This window comes from Eumetopias jubatus, unplaced genomic scaffold (assembly GCF_037043125.1).
Source record: "Eumetopias jubatus isolate StellerSeaLion01/CBP00866 unplaced genomic scaffold, mEumJub1_p1.0 scaffold_6, whole genome shotgun sequence".
Lineage (NCBI taxonomy): Eukaryota > Metazoa > Chordata > Mammalia > Carnivora > Otariidae > Eumetopias > Eumetopias jubatus.
Genome location: NW_028274812.1, coordinates 36,018,318 through 36,040,028, shown reverse-complemented (window position 1 = coordinate 36,040,028; position 21,711 = coordinate 36,018,318). Strand labels below are relative to the sequence as shown.

The window sequence follows — 21,711 nt, the reverse complement described above, 5'->3', positions numbered from 1 at the left end:
TCAATATTTTATTTTGAAGTTTTTTCAAGCATGTTCTTGAATGAAATTGGTGTGTAAAGTGTGTGCGCACAGAGAGAGAGAGGAGAGGAGAGGAGGGGGCGGCGGGGGGGGGAGAGAAAGAGAAAGAGAGAGAAAGAGGGAGAGAGATTTAAAAAAAGACAGAGAGGCAGGGCCCCTGGGGGGCTCAGTCAGTTGAGTGTCTGCCTTCGGCTCAGGTCATGATCCTGGAACTCCGCTCAGTGGGGAGTCTGCTTCTCCCTCTGCCCCTCACCCTGCTTGTGCTCTCTCTCTCTTACTCTCTCTCAAATAAATAAATAAAATTATTAAAAAAAAAAGAGAGAGAGGAGAGAGAGGAGCTTGAGAGAGTGCCATCTTTACCTGGTTATGTTATCACAGTTATGCTAGCTTTTAAAATATATTTAGTTGGTTTTAATGGTCTTCTAAGGTCTAAACAATTTTATTAACATAGGCATCAACTGTTCTCTAAAAGCTAAAGAAACCTCAACTATAAAACCATAGTGAAATTTCATTGGTAAATTTTAAGATTCTATTTTCTTCTATCATCTGTTCAGGTTTCTAAGTCTTCTTGGGTCAAATTTTGAGAATCAGTATTTACTCTAGTAAATATAAGGGTATTTAGACTAAAATCTCTGTCTCCAAGTTTATACGTAATATTTTTTTTATTGCTTTCCTAACAGCAAGTATAACTGTAGTTATATCTTTTTTGTGTTTTCTAATATTGCATAGTTTTGATTGTCCCCCTCATTTAGAATTGACAGTGCTTTAGTTCTTTCATTGATCTTTTCAAGGAACTAGCTGTTTGATCTCATTTATTCTTTTTTGTCGGTTTTTGGTTTATATTTAATTTTTCTTTTGTTCTTTTGATTTTCTCTGATTTTCTAGTTTGTGATTTTTCACATGATTCTAGACCACGTTTCAAAATAGAAATCATTTATGTATTTAACATGTATCCCAAGGTTCACAAACATGCCTGGCACATGGCATGCTCTTGAATAAATATTTGTGGAATGAATGAATGAATGGATAGATTCTATAGCATCATCAAAACAAATATTGATGGGGACTTCAGGAGAAAAAAAGGTTTCAATAAACATGTTTTAAATAAAGAGAATTTTAGGGTACTTACTCTTTCCAGGGTGAATGTCCTAACTACATATTCAGCAAGTGGCTCCATTTCCACACAAGTTACTTTGAAGTCACCATAAACTTCAGTATCATCGGGCCAATACTTATAGCATTTAACCTAAATGACAAAAAGGGTATATAAAGTGGGCCTGAATACACATTAACCAAGATGATCTATTTCCAGTACTAACTCTTTAGGTTACAGTAAAAATACAGGTAAAGAAAAACTATATATGAGATAAAAGAATCTACTACACAATAAATAGAAAAACTTTGTGTAGTCTCATTATAATACATAAGCCCTATGATGCTATTAGAATCTAGTATAAAATCAGAGTTTCTTTCATTACTCAATAAAGAAATCAAATAATTTCTCAGCCGTCAAAGGTCCACTGAGGAGCACTCAATTGAAATGCTATGCCTATGAATTTTTAAAACAACTGAATGAGATTCTATTTTAAGTGTGTTATGTTTGGCTACTAAACTTATACTCATGTTTTGTGAACAGGAAAAAAAAAACTTGTTTTCTCTTACCCGGCCAACCTCAACTAAATTTGTAACCATCACAATGCAGGCAGACTGTTCTTGCCAGATCATTCTCCAGAAATCATATACTGTTTCATGAACTGGGCCTTTGAAGAAATTAATTTGAATATTGTATTATCAGAGAAATTTTGTGGTTAGAAGAAATAAGTGGTAAGAAGTATGCATAAGGTACAAATAAAAGTAAACTAAATAAGCCAAAAAATAATATGTTTAACACAGAATGTCACTGAAATTACTTAAATTCAGTTTGTATCTAAATTCACACTATAGCAAAAACATAGGCATATGTAACTTTTTTTTTTTTCAATTTACCTTCTATACTTCCCATGTAGAAGAAGATACACTAGATTCTAGGGTACTTAAAGCTTTCACTAAGTTAATTTGATGGATCTTCAAATATATGTTAAAAATAGGAAGTCTTATTCCACTGTCAACCAAACAGCATGTATTACCAATTAAATATACCCACATCGTTTATAAAACAGTGCATGTTTAGGGGTTAACGAAGAAACAGCCCTACATATAGGCACACATCCCAGCCTTATATTATCATCTCCAGACCGCTAACATATCTAATGGGTTATACTCTACTCAGTGCCACAAGCACAAATCTAGAATATTGTTCACCATGGATGATCTTTAACTTTAAAGAGCTTACAATTCAACTCAGTTAATCCAAAGATATGTGAAAATACTCAGAAAATGGTCTCTGTCAGAACAGCAAACAGAGCTTCTGATTTACTTCCCTCTTTTAAGAAATAAATGGATAGGCAGGTTTCTCTTCTGATGGCCAGTGGTCAATATGGAGAGACAACTAAAGGTGTTTTAGGACGCTCTTATTCCCCAGTGTGCCACTCTAACAAGGTTTTTCTGCCTTTTTCTTATTTCCTACACAGCATGAACTTGACGGAGTTCCCTTTAGCCCTTCGTTTTGTCTGTCTTGACGTAAAAAATTTGCTGGAAGACAGTCTAACATCTCATTGTAACAATACCAGTCCCGGATAATCCTCCATTCCAGGACCACAGACCTTGTTACCAAAAAAAGGGCAACTTATACAAGGTGAGACTTCTCTTGCTTTCACCAGAAGTAATTCCTGTGTCCAGCGCTATTGACTAGTGTACTCTGGGACATCAGAATACCAAAACCCAAACCACAAACAAGCAGCTTCTTTTTTATTTTAATTAAAAAATAAAGTGAGCTTTAATTTATCCGTGTTTTACACAGATAAAACAACTTGTATTATACAAACGAATAAAGAGCAGTCTCAGATGACCTGATCTTTTCAGTTAAGTCAGATTAAAATGGCAAAAAACAAAAAAAAGAAAACAAAAAAACCAAAACAAACCACAAAACCATAAACCAGAGCAACACCATATGGATGAAAAAGCAAGTCTGGTTGCTCTAGAACATTTAAAAAGGTCATGTTTTACCTTGAGTTGCAATGTAGTGGCTTGGTCTCTGGTAGCCCTAAAATAGGAGAACAAATTGGTTATCATTTTACATCAGTATCAGAAATAAATGAATGAAGGCATAAAAAGATGAAGACAACCACCTGTTAAGATTAAGTTATAGTAAAAAGTCCAGAAATGAGTAGTGAACTCAGAGTTCACTTCTCAAACCTAGGTTATCTGAAAGGTAAACATAAAACAAAAATTAAATGTTTTAAGGGCTCAGATTAGAATATGTATTGCATAATTGAGTTTTGTTTGCTAGGGAATAACCTTGTAGATATTGTTTGGTTTTACTAAAATGTTTATGCCTTCATGTTAATCTTTAGTCATTCATTCCTGGCAAATGGTGTTCAAAAATATTAATTCTCATCTTATCATCCAAAAGTACAACACACTGCATTACAAATGGACAACAACATATTAGAACCATAAAAAAATAACAGAACATTCCAATGTTAGAGCTGGACAATGCATGTGTGCATTAAGTCAAAGTCCTGCTGAGCTATTTTAGAGAATATTCCTGTACTATAATATGTTCAGGAATCTGCCGAAACTATTTTGTGTGTGCTGATAATATTAGTTCACACACACATAATTACAGGTACACACATATATAGGGAAAGAAGAGTTTTAAATAAAATACATCTAATCCTGAACAAAAAATTTAGCACTTTTTTCTTTTTAGTGTGCCAAGAGCTTTAGGTGGTTAAACATTTAATACTGTTTCAACAAAGAAATTATTCCTGATAAGAAATAAGTTGTTAGTTGCTCTCAATTGATTTGAATTCCGGTACATCATGAGTAGCACAACTGTTAATGGTATAATAGGGTTAAGCTTCAAATTTGTTTTGTATTTATGAAAGGACTCTAGCAAAAGCCTGTGGTACAATTTGTCCACATTTGGTGTGGGCAACTCGATGTGCATATAAATGCACATAAACTGAGATCTCCAATCTAAAACTTAACAGTCTGAGCAGCATACTGCTGCCAATTTGGAAGTTTTCTATTTCTTCTTATACCAAATAGTACAATTTTTCACGGACAAATTTTCTCCAAGCTCTATAAGCATTTCATCTCCTGTTTTTCATGAAAAATGTACCAATTACAGAAGAGTCTTAAGTGTAATAAACTAACGGGAAAGAGAACATTATGGAATTGTGTAGTAATCAGCCAAAATACACTGGGGTCTTAACAGAACGACTGGATAACAACACAGTCTCATTTAGAACACAGTTGTACCATATGAACCATAAAGTAGTAGTATAACAAGGCTCCAGTGTATATGTCTTGGCAGAAAACCAAGGTTAAACTGAATAGGTAAGAACAAGTACAAATTTGTCACAAAACTGTTGAGTTTTTTATTCTAAAGAGTGGAACATTAGCTTAGCTTTCTCTTTTGAGATGTCTGATAAATTTAAAATATCAAATGAGCATCAAAGCATGATCAGAATTTTTACCAATATACTCAGAGACTACGTAATAAAATTAATTAATCCAAAGATATCAGTGATGACAGTTCACAAAATAACTATAAAACATGAACTTAATAAATGTGACAGAGGTCATTTCCTATTTATGGAAATTAGACAAAGTCGGGGCCGAATTTTCATATGTTTTATATAACTATAAATGTGTACAATATACATGCTGCAATATTTGATACTTCTACCTTTTGCCTTACAATTAATGCATGTCTTTAACTGATTAATCTCAGCACACCTAGAACGGAATTATTTAAAAATAGCGAATATTTCATGAGTGCTTTGTATGTACTAGGTACTGTGCTGAATGTTCAACATGCATTACTTTATTTAATTCTCATAACGAAATGATGAGGTTCATACTATTATTATTATCCCCACGGTACAGAGAAGAAAATTGAGGCACAGAGAAGGGAAGCAACAGTCCCAAGATTTCCAGCATAATTTTGAACCAGGAATTCCGAATAAAGAGCCTGTCCTTCTTACATGTAATGTAGTATTATTACTTCCTTGACAATATTTTATCTTTGATTTGCTAGTTACTTTCCATTAAATGAACAATTTGCATGTAGATATGTTTGTAACCAAAATGTAACAGTGGAAACTTGTGACCAAAACAAGCTTTTTGGTTTGCATGATTCGATATATATGTGTGATATGTATATTTTACAAATGCAATTTAGAAATGATTTGGCCTAAGTAATTTTAATACTTTAACAAGCCAATACCACACACCACAAAATAGTCTTCCTACTCATTTTTAACATCAGAAGTCAAATGTAAAAAGTAAAATTTCAGAAACACTAATACACATCATACTATCCAGCTTCTCACATGTTTGGGGAAGGGGGAAGAATAAAAGCCAGAAACAGAAATCATCAACAAATAAAACTCGAGTACACCATAACTTGTCAAAATCTAAAAATGGTCCTGTTTTTCTAAACATAGCAAAGGGAAGGAGGTAAAATAGATCTTCACACATGTAAAGGAGTTACGAAAAATGAACATAGATATACCATATGAGGCTACTTAGGGGAAGCATGCAGAGGTAACTAGTATTAAGCATTAGTAAGAACTGTAATTAAGAGTAGTTATATTAAATATTTATAATAAGGTGCTGTTATTTACATATAGTGGTACTTACATCCCTGTACAGCCAAATCTACAGCCCAAACCAAAGTCAGGTGTGAAAGAAAGCACAACAACGTCAGTGAGTACTAGGACGTAGAACAAGGAAAAGTGTACAGTTTGTTCTTTATTATAAAAAGCTAGCAATCACTTTATAGGTAATAACAAGCAAAAAGATTCACATATATAAGCCAACAAATTGGGCACACCAAACTATAAAAATACTTACATCTATATAGTTGGCATTAATGTAATCTGAAGAAGGATCATCCTCAACAGGCTGCAGAATTACTCTGGAGTGGTCATCTAAAGTTGTTAAACAATAAAATAAAGCTATTAAATTTCCTCTCTGTTCCAAGACAATGACCTTGGTAGAGACTTAAAATAATTCAGCAGTTGCTGATAGCTTAGCCGTAACAGGTTACTGTTCAAATTTCCTTAAAGAAATACAAGAACTTTGATGAGCTCAGTACTTATTATAATATCCTGTTAATAAGCTTCAACGGCTAGCATCTTAATAGTTAGGAAGGTTTTAGGGAACATGGTAATGTCTGATGAATCATCATTGGCTTTGTCTAAAGGATCGAACTTTATTTTTTTAAAGATTTTATTTATTTATTTGACAGAGAGAGACACAGCGAGAGAGGGAACACAAGCAGGGGGAGTGGGAGAGGGAGAAGCAGGCTTCCCGCTGAGCAGGGAGCCCGATGCGGGGCTCGATCCCAGGACCCCGGGATCATGACCTGAGCCGAAGGCAGACGCTTAATGACTGAGCCACCCAGGCGGCCCAGGACTGAACTCGTTCTAATGTCTAATTCTGCTTCTTAGACATGGGTTTAAATGGGTGGGATCCATTCCTGCTGCACTTTACAAATGAGCCACAGAACTAGAGAGTGAATTCTGAATCCCTGCTCTAGACTTCTTAACTTCTTGAGAGTCAAGGTTGAATTCTGTTGTACTCAGATGTATTCAGAAGATATTTCAAAGTAATTTAAATTGAGATCTGAGTGGGCCAAGTACATCACTAGCTAGTCACAAACTAAACTATGTTACTTTCCTTACCATTCCTGTGGTTTCATAGGATAACCAATTTATTTATCCCATGCAAACACCTTAAAACTTAATGAAGTCCCTAACGACAAATAACATGGAGCAGCCGGAGTTCAGGCACTTGCTGCAAAGAAGAAATAAAGGTTATATGGAAAGAATAACACTCTCACCTTGAGTATGTTTGGTAGAAGTGTTATAGCAATTTATCACTGAAAAGACCTTTCTTTTTCATTATCCTGATATTCTCAGCTGTCAATAACACCCCATGCATTTATGTGCAAACATAAAATCAAACAGCAAGTTATCTCCACAGGGTGAAGAGTCTGAGTCAATTTAGTTAATGAAGATGACGACAACTTCAGAGTCGCTGCCAACAGCCAATGCTGTTTTAATACTAAATAGATTACTTTATAAACAGATGTGCCACTCTCTGGGATTCTCTTGAAGTTTAAAAGCATATAAGAAGGACTTGCCACTTAATATTTATCTTCTATACACAATATTTACATTCACCAAGAATTATATGAGAACTTACATGCTATAATGTTTCCATAACGATTTTTTGCTCTATTTTGATCTTTTTTAGCTACATCCCAAGATGCGGACTGTCCTTCAAAGAAGCTCTGGAAAAGGAAAAAGTAACAAGAAGACTGAATTTAACTCTTTTTCTTGGATCAGGTTTATCTGTTCTGAAGACCAAAATAAAAGACACTTTTCTCAGGGAGGAAGGGAGTCCTAGAGTAGTAAACAAGTTCTCTTTTCAGATCTCAAAGCTTGTTTGTTGGACTCCTACTTGCTCATTCTGGATTGGACTGAGTTCAAAATAAGGACAAAAAAACAACTTTAGGAAAAAAAAGGAGCTTGAAACGATTTCAAATTTAAGATTGATACAACTCTGAGAGATGGAAGTAGAGAAAGCATCAAAACGTTAAAACTACTTTTAATGAGTATCTTTCAAAGGTTTTTCCCTTAGCATTTATAACAGGAAAAAGAAAACCTGTTTTCCCCCATAATTATTCATTAAATTGTGTGCAATACATCCCATTTCAGTTTCTTTGAAGATCATGAAAAGGACAGAGTCTCTACAAGGGACGATATGAAAATTAAAAAGAGTCACCTTATCCAAGGATCTTGGAACAGATGAATTTGCTGATTGGTTTAATTACCATATGCAGCAATTTAAAATATGGGTATAGATCTCTTTTTTGCAGTAACACTTAAACATTGCTCAACACAGGAAATAGGGTCTTCAAAGAATCAACGGTTTTTGAAGTGAGGTACACAGGAATACACATGAACAACAACCAAAAAAAAAAAAAAAAAAAAAAACCAGCTCCGGCAGAATCTTATAATTCCTTGCACTATTTTGTTGCCACAGCACAGTGTTTCTGGTGTGTATCTAAAAACAACTTTCAAAATTCACAGCTAATTTTATTTGCTCCCAAACTCAGGTATACAAGCCATCTGTAAATAAAATACAGAGTTCAGAAGATTCTTCATGCAGTCGAACCCATTTTAGATGGTCTTTCAAAGTCAAGTACTGCTTGGATTCTTTCACTTTAAATGTGTGTATATGGAGGTTATGAGAACGGTGGTGGAGGAACTTCCTTCTATGCCCGAGGCTGACATTTCTCAGTAAGTGCCGAGTGGCAAAGGAACTTTTTCCTTTTTGCTCTATTATGTTTATTGAGATGTTCAGTTTAAACCACTTCCTGTGGCAGTATGACTTACACTGGTATTTTGGATTCAGGAGGAAGGGGAAATCAAGTTGGAAGAAGAATTTCCCACATCCTTCTTTTGGCTTCTTAATGTTGTCTAGATTCACAGTGCTCTATTTTTCTTCCCGGCCACTTTCAACCAATAAGCCACAAAGAAAACTAAGAGTGACAAGCAGTACATTTAGAACACAAAGATCGTCCCCCACTTCCCAGCAGAGGGTCAACAAGCAAAGAGGCAGAGAAGAACCTACTGCTTCAGTCATTCAAATGGTCGACTCTGGAGTGATACAATGGGACTCAAAGGATCCTGTTAATGGATTTTTCAGGGGGGGAAATAGAAGGTCTAACAAAGGGGTTTTTAAATAGCAGAGTAAAATTCTGGAATCCAAAATTTAAGAATTCTTCAAGCGAATTTTGACCCAGAAAGTGCCCTTTCTTTCAATTCCGTCTACCCGTTCTCTCCCATACACATTTGAGGATATTCTCAGAGACACAAGATTGGAGTCTATGGCGTAGACTCCACTCCTTATGACGGTAAAGGGAGGAAAAAAAAGGTTCAATTCCACTATTACAATTAGAAATAACATTTAACACAGCATTGAAACTTTCACCTCATATTCCTCTTTGAACCCATAGCTGTCTGATGTCTTCATGAGGTTAATGTGCTGCAGTAAGTCGGCCACCCGGATGGCTGGGTGCAGCTGTCCCGTCTGGTAAGGGGACTCTGTCCCCTCACAGAGGTAGCGGGGTACATCTAGAAGACGACTGGACTCTGCTGTGGCACTGTGGTTCTCATCTGGCGGGTTTCAGATTCCAGAAGATTAAAAAAAAGACAAAGTTATCTTGTTTAATATATATCTATGCAAAGAAGATTGTAAGAACTTAAGATTTTTCTGATAACAGGAGGAAGAAAAAAGAAATACAGCAATAGATCTCGGGCGGCTTCCCTATACAGACAAAGCCTTTTACATCAGCTTGAGGTATGAGGTCAGAGTGTATTATGTTTATGTTATCAGGATAACGACTGCTGTGAGATGTAGACATCTGATCCGCTTTTAGAAAGTGTAAGTGGAGGATTTTGCTGTGTTCTTCCTTTTTCTTGTATCTGCAGTCACAGCAGCATAGAGTAGGCCCAGAAGATCAAGCTGTCAACTTGGAGAGGTGTTTTCATTGGCGGGTAAACTGAACAAACTCCTTCCCCACCATATCCCAACCTTGCTCACAGACCCCATCTAGGCAACCCATCCCAAAGGGCTGCTCTCCGTGGCTCTGTGGGCCTACTCTGCCACCTGGGGCTTCTGAGCATGGGACAGTCCAGAGTGGGAAACACGAGCATTCTCCAGAATCATCCCCCGGCCCCACTATGTCCGCAAGCCAGGCTATGCATGCATTTATACTCAGTCTCTACCCCTTTGGGTTATTACGATGGTTGTTGTTTTTACTCTAAGTATATTTTGACTTCTGGCCGCTGTGTGTAAAAACTAGGGTATGTCTCTGGGGCAAAACACGTAAGTCGTTCCTCTGGAATTCTTCCCTGACCCATCCAGGCTGAGCTACACAGCTTCTTCGTTATGTTCCCGTGGCCTCCTGTTCTATGTGTCCTTTCCCTTACTCTATATTTTAGTCATTTGTCTCCTGATTTCTTTCTTTTCACTAAACTCTGAAAGCTTAAAGTGTAGAAACAGAGTCATAGTTGTCTTTTCGTTCCTAGCGACTGGCGCAGTCAACCAAATATATATCAGTGAATGAATTTGTTAAAGAATCCCTCACCACCCACATTTAAGTGTAGGCCCCATCCCCACTGTGTTATTAGCTGAAAATGAAACTTTTAAGTCTTTTTATGTCATAAGAAGAAATGAACAAGAACATTATACCTATGAAGAATAAGTATTATTTTAATGACCACAGCACTAATCATTACAATGAGAAAAAGCATGCTTATATTTACTACATTTAAACTTACCACTTAAAAAAAAAAAAAAAACAAATGTTTTAAGGGGCATTACTTTGGAAAGCATTATACTGCCATACTCATTAACAGAACAGAAAATACACTCTTAGGGGAACTTTTGTTTTTAATGATAACGCATACTGTAGAGAACGATATTTAATTAACAGTTAAACATATTTCAAGTGCTGGTACATTTGCCTGTTCTATCACCAACTCTACAAATAGGATATAGCAAAAAATGAATTGTTGTCCCCATGATAAACATTTTTTCTTCCTGGAGAAGGGGGAAAAAAAAAAGAACCCCACAATCAGATTTGTGTGTGTCTATAATTTAGTTTGATTGCATTTATTTTACTTTCCCTTATTAGGGTGAATGCTTTTTTTTCCCCTTTTCTTTTTGCATTTATTTCTAAAAATATCGCACTGAATCCAAAAAACCCCTGGTAGATTCTGCTGTGACCTAACCACCCAACTCAGGTTTTGTCCACCCCCTCTACACACCAACATTTGCTAGCAAACATGATTCATGAGTTTCCTTTACTTCCTATGAGACTACACTCAACTGATTTACCTTTGCTAAAATATTACAGTCAATAGATTGACATAAAGGTTAATGTAAAAATTCAATTGAGAAGCCACTGATTTGGGCACTGTCACAGAATATACAACTTAGGATGAGAAGTAAAGAGGACAGATAATGTCGGAGAGGCAAAATGCAATCACCCAAGCTGGAATACGGTAGCCCAGGCTCTGTGGAACAGGGCCAGAGCTCATACCATACCTGCTGGAGCAGCAGAATATTTACAATTATAAAAGGCTCAGTGAGAAACAAAGAATTCACCCATATTCCAAATCTTACACGGTATGTCCAATATGAAATAGACAGTGTTTTTTGTTTTGCATTAAGCTTTAACACAGTAATACAAAGAGCAGTATTCATTAAAATAATCACATATGAATTATTAATCTCAATACATTTCCACCTCATTACACCACCTAATAATGTCACTAGTAGGGAGAGTACATGTTCTAATCATTATCCTTATTACACATTTAAGAATAAAAACTTCGAATATTTCCTTGATGGAAAGGTTTTCTAGAATTCTTTGCAATGCACTTACCAGTTATAGGGACTTTAACCCAATGAAGCAGTAAAACACAAAAAAACAAAAATATGAATCAATATGAAAAGTTTTGAAGCGCTTTTAAGATCAGTATGTAGGTATTAGTATCAAGCAATATTTGAAGTGATTTCAAAAATTGCTTTACAAATACTAAATCAAGTGGATGCAAAGTAACCATAAACACTATGATTCTAAGAATGATGAAAAACGCAACAAACCATTTCTACATCTGATATGATTAATGAGATTTAGCTTTTAAACAATATATTTTTTAAAAAAACCAACCAGCTTGACTTTCAAAATGAAATAAAATGTGTAACAACTGCTTCTATGGATAGACTTTATGGCTGTTGTGTTAATTCTAGCCTTCCTTAAACATAAATATCCGTTTCCACAGGGCAAATTCTTACAATAATCTTTTGAACATTACAGTTTATAAAACTCACATATACTATTTCATTTTTTCCTTACAAAACTGTGAAAAAGTCTACAGATGGGAAAGAAAAGACATAAGGCACTTCCATGGGTTCATACTGTTGAGTCCCCAGGAGAACTGAGACTTGGACCCAATTCAACATTTTCTTAGAATATTACTATAAGGAAATTTTAACATTTAGGTAACTAATATTTCCTCAGTGAGTTTTTAATATTTTAATTGAATTTTATTTATTAATTTGATGGTGACAGCATTCTGCAGCATTCTGTTTAACAGAAGATGACATTTTCAGAGGTATTTGGTGCCATCCCAATGATCATGATTCTGGCTCCTCCCTACACGACTGGCCTACCCATTGGGACGAATTCCCCGGTTTACTTCCCTGTCATTATTGGTGTGGACATCAAAAGGAGAGTATAATCAGAGAAAGACAACATTGACTTCCAGAGTTTTTCAGAAGATATATTCTCTATGTTATAAAATTATTTATAATTATTTTAGTAAAAAAGAGGTATGTTTCACTTAACTGAATTAGTTGTATTATTCCCAAGTATTTTAAAAATGTATTTAAATGTTGAATATACAGATAATAAAATCATGCATAAAATGTAAGATAAGGTATTATGTTCACAAGAAATTTGGATTTTTATATTTAATGAGAGAATTGGGAACTTTTAAGATATATTTATCTGGCAATTTTCATTATTTCTTTGATTAAATCTTAAATATTAGAAACACGGGGGTAAAACTGATATGTAGAACTTCTTAACATATAAGCAAGCTGGTCAAAAATCATTGGTGTGTAATTAGTCAAGGAACAGAGTACAAATTAAAATGAAACTCATTCCATTCTTAAATATACAGTTGAACATTAATTTCACATTTGAAAAGGCCTTATTCATCACTAGCAATACCATTTGTCTTACATGTTGTATAGAGGTAAACCTTGGCTTATTCTAGATTTCTTGAAGGATAACACATCATGTAAGATGCATATAGAATGCAGAACTCCACATCAATATTGTAGTTACTTTGCCTGCATTTATAAATTCTTAATAAAGACAAAATTAAAGCAAATGCACACATTCTTAATGTTTCCTTGGAAATGTGTTCTTTAGTTGCTATAAACTTAGGAGGATTGAGAAAAATCTTTCCATCAAGTAGATTTTTATATATAGATTAATCACTCAGGTGGCCCTGGCCCCTGAGATGTGCGCATTTGGGTTCATTCTGCTAACCTGCATATGTAAACGTTAGTCACATACTAAGGGCCATTGTACTTTTGCTCCAAATCTAACAGAACCAAGACGTTAAAAATATGTTGCTTTAAAAAAGGCATTTTGCTAATTTCAAATCCATTAGATCTGATTGGTTTGACGACAGTTGCTCTCTTTGATAAGATCATGACTTAATTTTCAAAATCAAGCTGCTTCCTACACTGTAAATAATTACTGTATAGACAAAGCTGTGACTCATGCAAGGATGTGTGATCCATGCAAGAAAGAATGATAAAGAATTAGGGCCTCACCTAACACAGCAGTCGGCACAAGTGGATCATTGGGCACTGCAGGAAAACAGAGCTCATGAAGGAATATATTGCCCTAAAGTTGTATTTTACATTTTTCCTTTAAAATAGGTTTATGCTTTCTTAAGAAATAAAACTATTCAACTTTGATTATTATAACCTGCAAAGGTAAAATTCTTTTTCAGCTTGGGTTATCTCAAAACACCAGGAAAGGTGTGTCTATAATTAAAGTTCAGTATTCTGTTCAATTTTTAAAAGCCAGGAAGATTGAACGTGACATTATAAAGATTACAAAATGGTGGTGGGGGGGAGAGACCCATTTAGATCTATCAAGTGCAAGGTACTTAGAGAAATAATTATCTCATATTCATTCCAAATAATTTTTTTTCAGCTAACCGTAAGAAATAGAGTTAATCCTTTTTCCAAATTCGTAAGTGGGTATCTGTAGTTTGTTACACTGCTGAATTCAAGCTTCCTAATAAAGTACCAGCATAGGCAATAGGTAGAAAAGTTTAGGGAACAAACATGCTTTCAAACCCCTTTTAATTATTAAATCAAGTGGTTAGAGAGATGGTACACCTATATTTTCAGCAAAACTTATTTTTGACAAAAATAGTACTTTATGTTTTTCTCTATCATTTATCTTACAGTGAAATAGAAGTAAAAGAGATGAAAAAGGCCCATCATGATTAAAATTAAATTCCAAAATGACTCATACAGCATAGTTATAGCTATTAATTTGGTGTCAATATATATCAAGGAAAATGATGGGCTGCTTTTAGGGCCAGTAATTACTGAAAATTTTCACCAAGCTAAACACTGCAGGAAAAAAACCTTCCCTTTCTGAAAAGACATAAATACACACAACCTACAAATACTTTATTTTCTCAACCTCACCACTCCATATGTATATAAGCTGTATAGGAAATAATACTTCTTTTGTTTGCTTTCCTTTAGATACATGTTTCAAACTGGAGTAAGCAAATCTCTGGAATCTAAGAAGACCTCTGTGTATACATGGCCAGGGATAAACATGACTTGCCTCCCTCATGCATCACTTTTACATGAGGATTTGAAGAAACAGTCAGGTAATTTTACTTAAAATTTAAGTACCAAAATAAACACAGTGCTATAGAACAGAATATAAAATTCATAGGAAATCTGAAGATAAACAGTAATATTGATTGTGGGGCAATTATTCAAATCAACTGCCATGAGGTAGTACTTCAGTGTAAATGTTTTAGAAGTCCTGCCTTTATAGATCAACATTAGGAATTTTTAATATGGATGAACAGATGGATGGATGGACGGATTTTTACCATTCCCTGCCAATCCTCCAGTTCAAGTAAATTTTTGGATTGCACATCAGATACTTAAGAGCATGTAGTCTCTTCTTTCCCCTAGTTAATGTTTTATTACTGAAATTCTCCAGGAGTCTTTGTAGAATAATAGAAAAATTTCACCCATGCCAATAACTCCCAGAAAGAATTATGATGTTAAAGTTCTAAGGGAACTTTACCTTACACAAAAGAAGACTCAAATGGCAAAATAATTATAAATAAATTCTGAAGTGAACTAATTTTATGTAGGCAATCAAGTATTTCAACTTAGAGCAATAACATATGATTTGGTGTTAAGTAGTTATGTGACTATCTTTTATGATACAGTAATAAAAGTCATACAGTTTGCAGTTAAACTAAATCCAGCATCAAGACTGAAAACCAGTGCTCTTAAAAATTCTATAATATTCCCTATGACTTTTTCTCTTTCTGGCTGCTTTGTCCATTTCTGTTTTACTTTTTCCCACTATTCAAAGGTAGTGTGTTGAATTCAAAGTGATTTAAAGGGCTTCAAAATCATTTATTAAAATTTTAATGAAGAACTTACATCTTGGACTGAAATTATGCTGGTCCATGAAGGTGATGGAAAGAGGGTCTTCTGCATGCAGAGTGCTCTGATCAGCATAACTTCGGTCCATAGCATTCACCATGTGAGTCATCTCCTGCCGGGTGTTCCCCATGGCGTCTTTGCGTTTTTTAGCAAGCTTGCTGCCAAGGCAAATACAAATGGGAAACCTTAGTGTGAGGCCTGAAGGAGAGGTGACACTAGCAGTAAGCAGTTCAAGAAAGCCCAAGGATAAGAATACATATAGACGTAGTTTGGAATCTCTAAGTTTCCTAATTTCAGGAATTAGGTTGTATATTCAAACAACATCTGCTGGTAGCTATAAAACTATTTGTCATATGGATATTTCAACATTCAAGCAGTCAACTGAAGCCTTTCATTTCTTGTATCATTAAAATAGTCATAAATTATAACTGTGCTTTATTAAAGCCATAAATAAATACTTCCTTAGTAAAATTGTTCAAGGAAAATGTAAGCTAAAGCTAAGTTTTGGTTTTCAGGTAATTAATTCTTTTGATCACCTTTTAGAAGTTCTTCTGGGGAATAGCATGCCTAGTTTTTAAAGTTTATTTTACTAGAGTCACCCAATTAAAATGCACAAAGAAATCCCATTCTTCATTCTCTGTTTTATTATTCAGTAAAAATGCAACATGTGTAGCATTAACATATTTAGCAGCATATTTATAACATTAATCCCAACTTAATCTGGAGAGTTGCAGAATTTACTACTGCTAGATTTAATGCAAATACACATATATATGGAAAAATTATATACCGTGTAAGAAAAGCACCCTGAGAAAAGTTTGGAAAATATAATGTTGACATATTATACAAATGATCATAATCTTGAGTTATAGCCATTTTTACATCCTAAAAATGTGTTTTAGAACCACATGGCAGAATTTTAACTGAAGAACTGCCTTATAAGTGCAGCAGGGCAAATAACTGAGGGGATTCAGAAATTAGTAGAGTGAGACTTTTGAGCTACTCAAATATTCACATCTTTATCTCATATATCAAGGATGTGAAACACATTCTGGTTCTTTGTGAATGTTACACATAAAACATGCAATAAAAAACTATTAAGGGTATATAAAACATTTATATCACATTAACAAAGCAATTTATGTATAATATAAATAAAGGCATTTGAAAAGCCTGTAGCAGCCAGATTATGTTTACGGCAGCAGTTTATGCTGCCTTGGAATTATTCCTCAGTTGTCTGAAGAATGACGATTCTTAGCTATACATTAACTAGGACATATTCTTCTGATTCTCATTAGTATCTGTACTAGAGTAAATATACTACAAATATTTTTTAAAGTCTCATTTAATGGTTGTGTTTGTGTCCAAGGGCCTTTCTTTTACAAAACTAATGTGGCAATATGAGAGCTCCTCCGGATTTTCCTTCCTGAGAATAATAGTACTTGGCCTCAAGGGGTACATACCCAAAATATCCAATAGAGTGATACAACAGATTTGACACTTAAATAAGATAGTCAGAAACTAAGCTTTAGGATGCAAATGGCATTAATTTTTTTAAAGAAATAATAATAACGGTAATGACAGTACTAGTAGTAAGACAACAAATGACAAAAGTATAACAAGAACTACCACCACCACCATCCCTACCATGCCCACTACCACCATCATTTATTAGGAATATTTGCTGTATTCGTTGAAAGGGTTATTATCTCTTTTTTCTAGGCTAAGGTGAATGTTAAAAACCTGCAAAAATCTTACCGATTTCAGAGAGGGAACACAGATGACTCCTGCTGCCAGTGCTAAGACACTGTATGGAAGGATGGGGATGGTGGAGAACTGGAAAGCCATTTTGGGGGCAACCTGGCCTAAGTGACTACTGGCATTTGAGCCCAGTGTTGAGCTTCTGATTTTAAAAATTATTTTTAAAGACAAGTCATGAATCTGAATATTATGTTAAATTTCCTGATTTTTTAATTTTTTCAAGTTGATCTATTTTTTGAAACCAGCTATGGGGCAAGTTAAACATTAGCAGGTCATATTTTAGTCTATAGACTTTACTTTCCAAACTTACCTCTAGACCATCATATAAGGCATTTGTTCTTTGACCTACAATGTTCCTTTCCCTCCAATATCTGGTTAGCTTCCATTCTGTCTCACTGCATCAGGAGGCTTCTCGGATCCCAATACAACCCACCTCAGGTTAGTTTCCCTGCTAGGTAGCTTTTTGTTTGTTTGTTTGTTTGTTTTTTGTTTTTGAAAGCTAGGCATGGAGCCCAACACAGGGCTTGAATTTACAACCCTGAGATCAAGACTTGAGCTGTCAGGAGTCGGACGCTTAACCAACTGAGTAACCCAGGTGCTCCCCTGCTAGGTATTTTTATAGCACCATGTTTTCTGCCTATAACAATCCTTACCATGTATCAGTGCAAATATCCTTCTGTTTCCCCGTTGTGTGTTCCACGGAGAGAAGGACCATTATTCCGAGCACTTAGAGCATCTCTGGCACATAGCAGGCACTCAATAAATACTTGTTGAATGGATGAATTAGGCCTGTTATATGCATCACACTTTTCACTTGTTAATTCAATTAATTCTCAGATCACCCCACTGAAAAAGGCATGAGGATTCTAATTGTATAGATGAGTTCATTGAGGCTCAGACAATTTAAATAACTTGCCCAAGACTATTTATTTAACAATAAGTAAAGAATGACCTGGTTCTGAGCCTAAACTGTTACACTATACCCAGTTGCTGACATTTTTTTAAAATGCCACATTATATAAGTACATAATATGAAGCATCTAGGAATTAAACATTAGTTGTCATAAATTTGAGAAAAAGAATGTGAATACAGCACAAATGTTTTGCCCCTTGAAAGTGTTAAAAGAGTAAAAAAAAATTTAAGAAATAGCTTCCAATCTTTGTTTCTTGGGCAAGAAGAATGAATTCATCCCTCAAAAAGTCTGAGATTGAACTGGATAAAAATAACACAACTTGAAATGTGGATTAAAAATACTGTTAAAATTTTGAGGATGGGCAGTTCAAAGCATTTAGAAAAGACAGGTTTAAACTCTGAGGCTTTACTTTAAAACATATATAATTTATATGTATATTTTGTGATTAAGGAAAAATAAGAAGCAATTAACTTGTCAAATGTACGGCTGATAAAGTTTTCATGGCAATGAAAGACTTTTAAGATTCACAAACCTTTGTTAGATGACAAATTATGGGGGGAGTTATAACCTTTGTTACTATTTGCCAGCCATCAACTTGGTTTTTATACCTTAACCCTCACAACAACCCTGTGAGGTAGGCTTTAATTCAGGTTATTACAGAATAAAAATTAACATTAGGGTTAAGTGTTTTGATCATGAGTGACGGTCACTATGACAATGCCAATGAACATTAGCTCAAAGATCACAATTGGTTTTCTTTTAAATTTTATTTATTTACTTTTATTAAAAAATCTCCAATTCAGGTTAGGTATGTTTAGGTTAGATATGTTTAGATTTAGATTAGGTATGTTTAAGGAAGCTTTAAAAATCATATATCTGTGACATTCTTTTGAAATTATGATTAATAATGCTAATAGCCCTAAGTATTACAGTAACAGTATCATAACCTACTATATAGCCTAGAATAAAGAAATGTTATCCATCCACTAAGAAAGCAATCCCATTCTAACATTACAGGTGCATCAATGGTTAATGGTAAGCTTACTGACATTCTTATACATACTTATTGATTCCTACATGTTTGATGCTTTTTCTCTCTCTGAGCAACCAGCAATATATATATATACAGATATATATATATATATACACACATACACACGCACATATATATGTGTATATATATAATGTATGTATATATGGTACACTTCAGGACAGTTAGCAATTTATTTTGCAACTACTTGAGTTTGACAGATGTGCAAATGACTTTCATTATCAAAGCAGCCAACAGCATAAACTTCTGCAGGTGGATATATGGGTGGGCTATAAAGAGGAAAACTGTTCCATAATTGTATGAAATGGTACAGTTAATTATCTTTGGCTTCATCAAACATGATTTAACAAGGATATTATGATTCATCACAATAAGCTAAGAGCACTGTTAGTTTACAATTGCTTGTTTTAGCAGATTATAAGAAGCCAGCAGATTATAAGAAGCCAATTTATATAAATTATATAAAAATTTAAATATTTATAATATTTAAAATATTGGCAGACCTGTTACAGTCATTGAGACTCTTACCAAATTTTATTGTAAAGCTAGCTTAAATTTACCTTGTAAATTAAATACTGTGGGATAAATGCCCCCAAACATACTTAATCACAATCCTTAAGCTTTAAAAGTTGGTGAATCAAAACTGATCAAGCAATGTCCAGGAACGTTTTTTGCTATCATTCTTTTGGATTGGATGAATACCCCGGCATCTAAGGTAATAAACTCAAGATGACTAGAGAAATAGAGGGAACAATATTCTCTGTTCTTATTCAAACTAACATTCCATACCTACGTATAGGGTGAGCTAACTGTTTGGAAGAGAAAAGAAGGACACCTAGGTGTGTTTTGTGTAGGATCACAGCATTCTTTTTGGTCTTGGCTTTACAAAATCATTGTCCTGTTTAAGTTATAATAAATTAACTCAATTTTTCTTTTCTAAAAAGATTTTTTTGTTTCTTTGTCACTGCAACATTATCATTTTATCCATTTGTTTTCATAAGAGCATACTGCTTGCCTAGATGGCCAGACCAAAGGTGTTCTGAAATGATAACCTGTCCTGGATTCCTGGAAATGTGGAGAAAGACGTTATCACAGTTAGACCTGACCTGATCTGTGGTATGAGGTATCATGTTTATAAGTTACAGGTTTGACTTAAGTAAATAAATGATGTTTTGGGGTGTAGTCTAAAGCTACTAATGGAAAATTATAAATAAAATTAAAAGTAGCTGAACATACAGAAATACAATATCCCTTTTTAAAAAGATTAACAAAGTTAATGATTAAACTTTATATTTTAGAGTCCAGAAAATATCACCAAAATCACAAACATTTTTAAATTTTTTTGTTCTTGTTTTTTGAAAAGGGATACTGCATCTTTAACACATGTAAAGTTGTATATCACCCGTTTTCTACTTACAGGTAGTAGGAGTAAGAATAGTAGCTCCTCCTGGCAAGCAAATCACAGACAGTGGAAAAAGAGAAGCAATGGTGAATGAAAAGCGTGACTCTGTCACATTCAATAAAGCAGAAAAATGTGCGTTAAAAAATAAAATAAAGTAAAATAAAATAAAAGTCATGTTTTTTTTGGTTTGCATTTCAATTTGCTCATGCATTTGGTTAGATATTTTTTTGCCATGCAATTAGACAGATATGCAATAGAAAAATAAAATTTAAAATACATAATTTGGAAAACAGCATGCTGGTATTTCTCTTGCTGCCAGAAAAATTTAAAAATTAAATGGATTGTGTATTTCAACATGCAGTTAAGCATAATATTATCCATTACCATCGAAAAGCCATGACAGATGGAACTGCTGTGTATAGAACTTTTACACTAAATTGACTATTTTTCTTTAGATACAAAACACAAATATCTATTAAGTTAATATAGAATATATGCAGAGTGACATCTAAATTTCTAAACAAATAGTTATATCTTAATGGCACAGGGGTACATACATATATTGTGTGAATATACATATGCCCCATGCACTATAAATACACGGAGGTATTTCCACAGTAGATGTATGTGATCATGATATCATACACAAACATTTACTGTATTGAAACATAATTTCAAATTTATGTTGGGAATTAATAATGTATTCATGCTGCACATTTAAAATATAATACATAACCAATGAAAAAATGGCATACATTTGGAAATAATTCAACAGCGTTTAAATTAAAAAAAAAAAATGACACTGCGTTTTGAGAGATGCACTATCCCTTTTCTTAGCCTAAAAACTTACTTTATATATACCCTCAGCTGTAGAATTTTACTAAATTGAATTCCAAACCATATCTTTACACAAAACTCAAAAATGCATAGAACATTTTTCAACATGAGAAATATACCTATGTATATTATTCCCAATGAGGGATAAAGTCTTGAGAAACTTAATTTCCCATAAAAACAAAGACCGTAAGAGACTAAAATAGTTTGCTTTTACATTATTTTTGTTATAAATTTGTGTATTAAAAGGGAAACATTATATACTAAAATTGATTAAGCTTGATACTATGCAATACGGTTAT

At 34.2% G+C, this 21,711-nt stretch overlaps 1 protein-coding gene across 2 annotated transcripts in view; it reads right to left on the bottom strand.

The window, feature by feature from the left end:
* The window catches only part of PTPRK (protein tyrosine phosphatase receptor type K), a 553,262-nt gene that overhangs the window by 17,037 nt on the left and 514,514 nt on the right, over nt 1–21,711 (bottom strand). For both annotated transcript variants that reach the window (XM_028117097.2, XM_088023873.1), the window contains exons 15-21: nt 15,445–15,605; nt 9,133–9,317; nt 7,339–7,426; nt 5,983–6,059; nt 3,124–3,160; nt 1,681–1,778; nt 1,148–1,264 (exon numbers count right to left, since the gene is read on the bottom strand). In XM_028117097.2, coding sequence (XP_027972898.1) covers nt 1,148–1,264; nt 1,681–1,778; nt 3,124–3,160; nt 5,983–6,059; nt 7,339–7,426; nt 9,133–9,317; nt 15,445–15,605 — 763 coding nt within the window. The remainder of the gene's footprint in view (nt 1–1,147; nt 1,265–1,680; nt 1,779–3,123; nt 3,161–5,982; nt 6,060–7,338; nt 7,427–9,132; nt 9,318–15,444; nt 15,606–21,711) is intronic.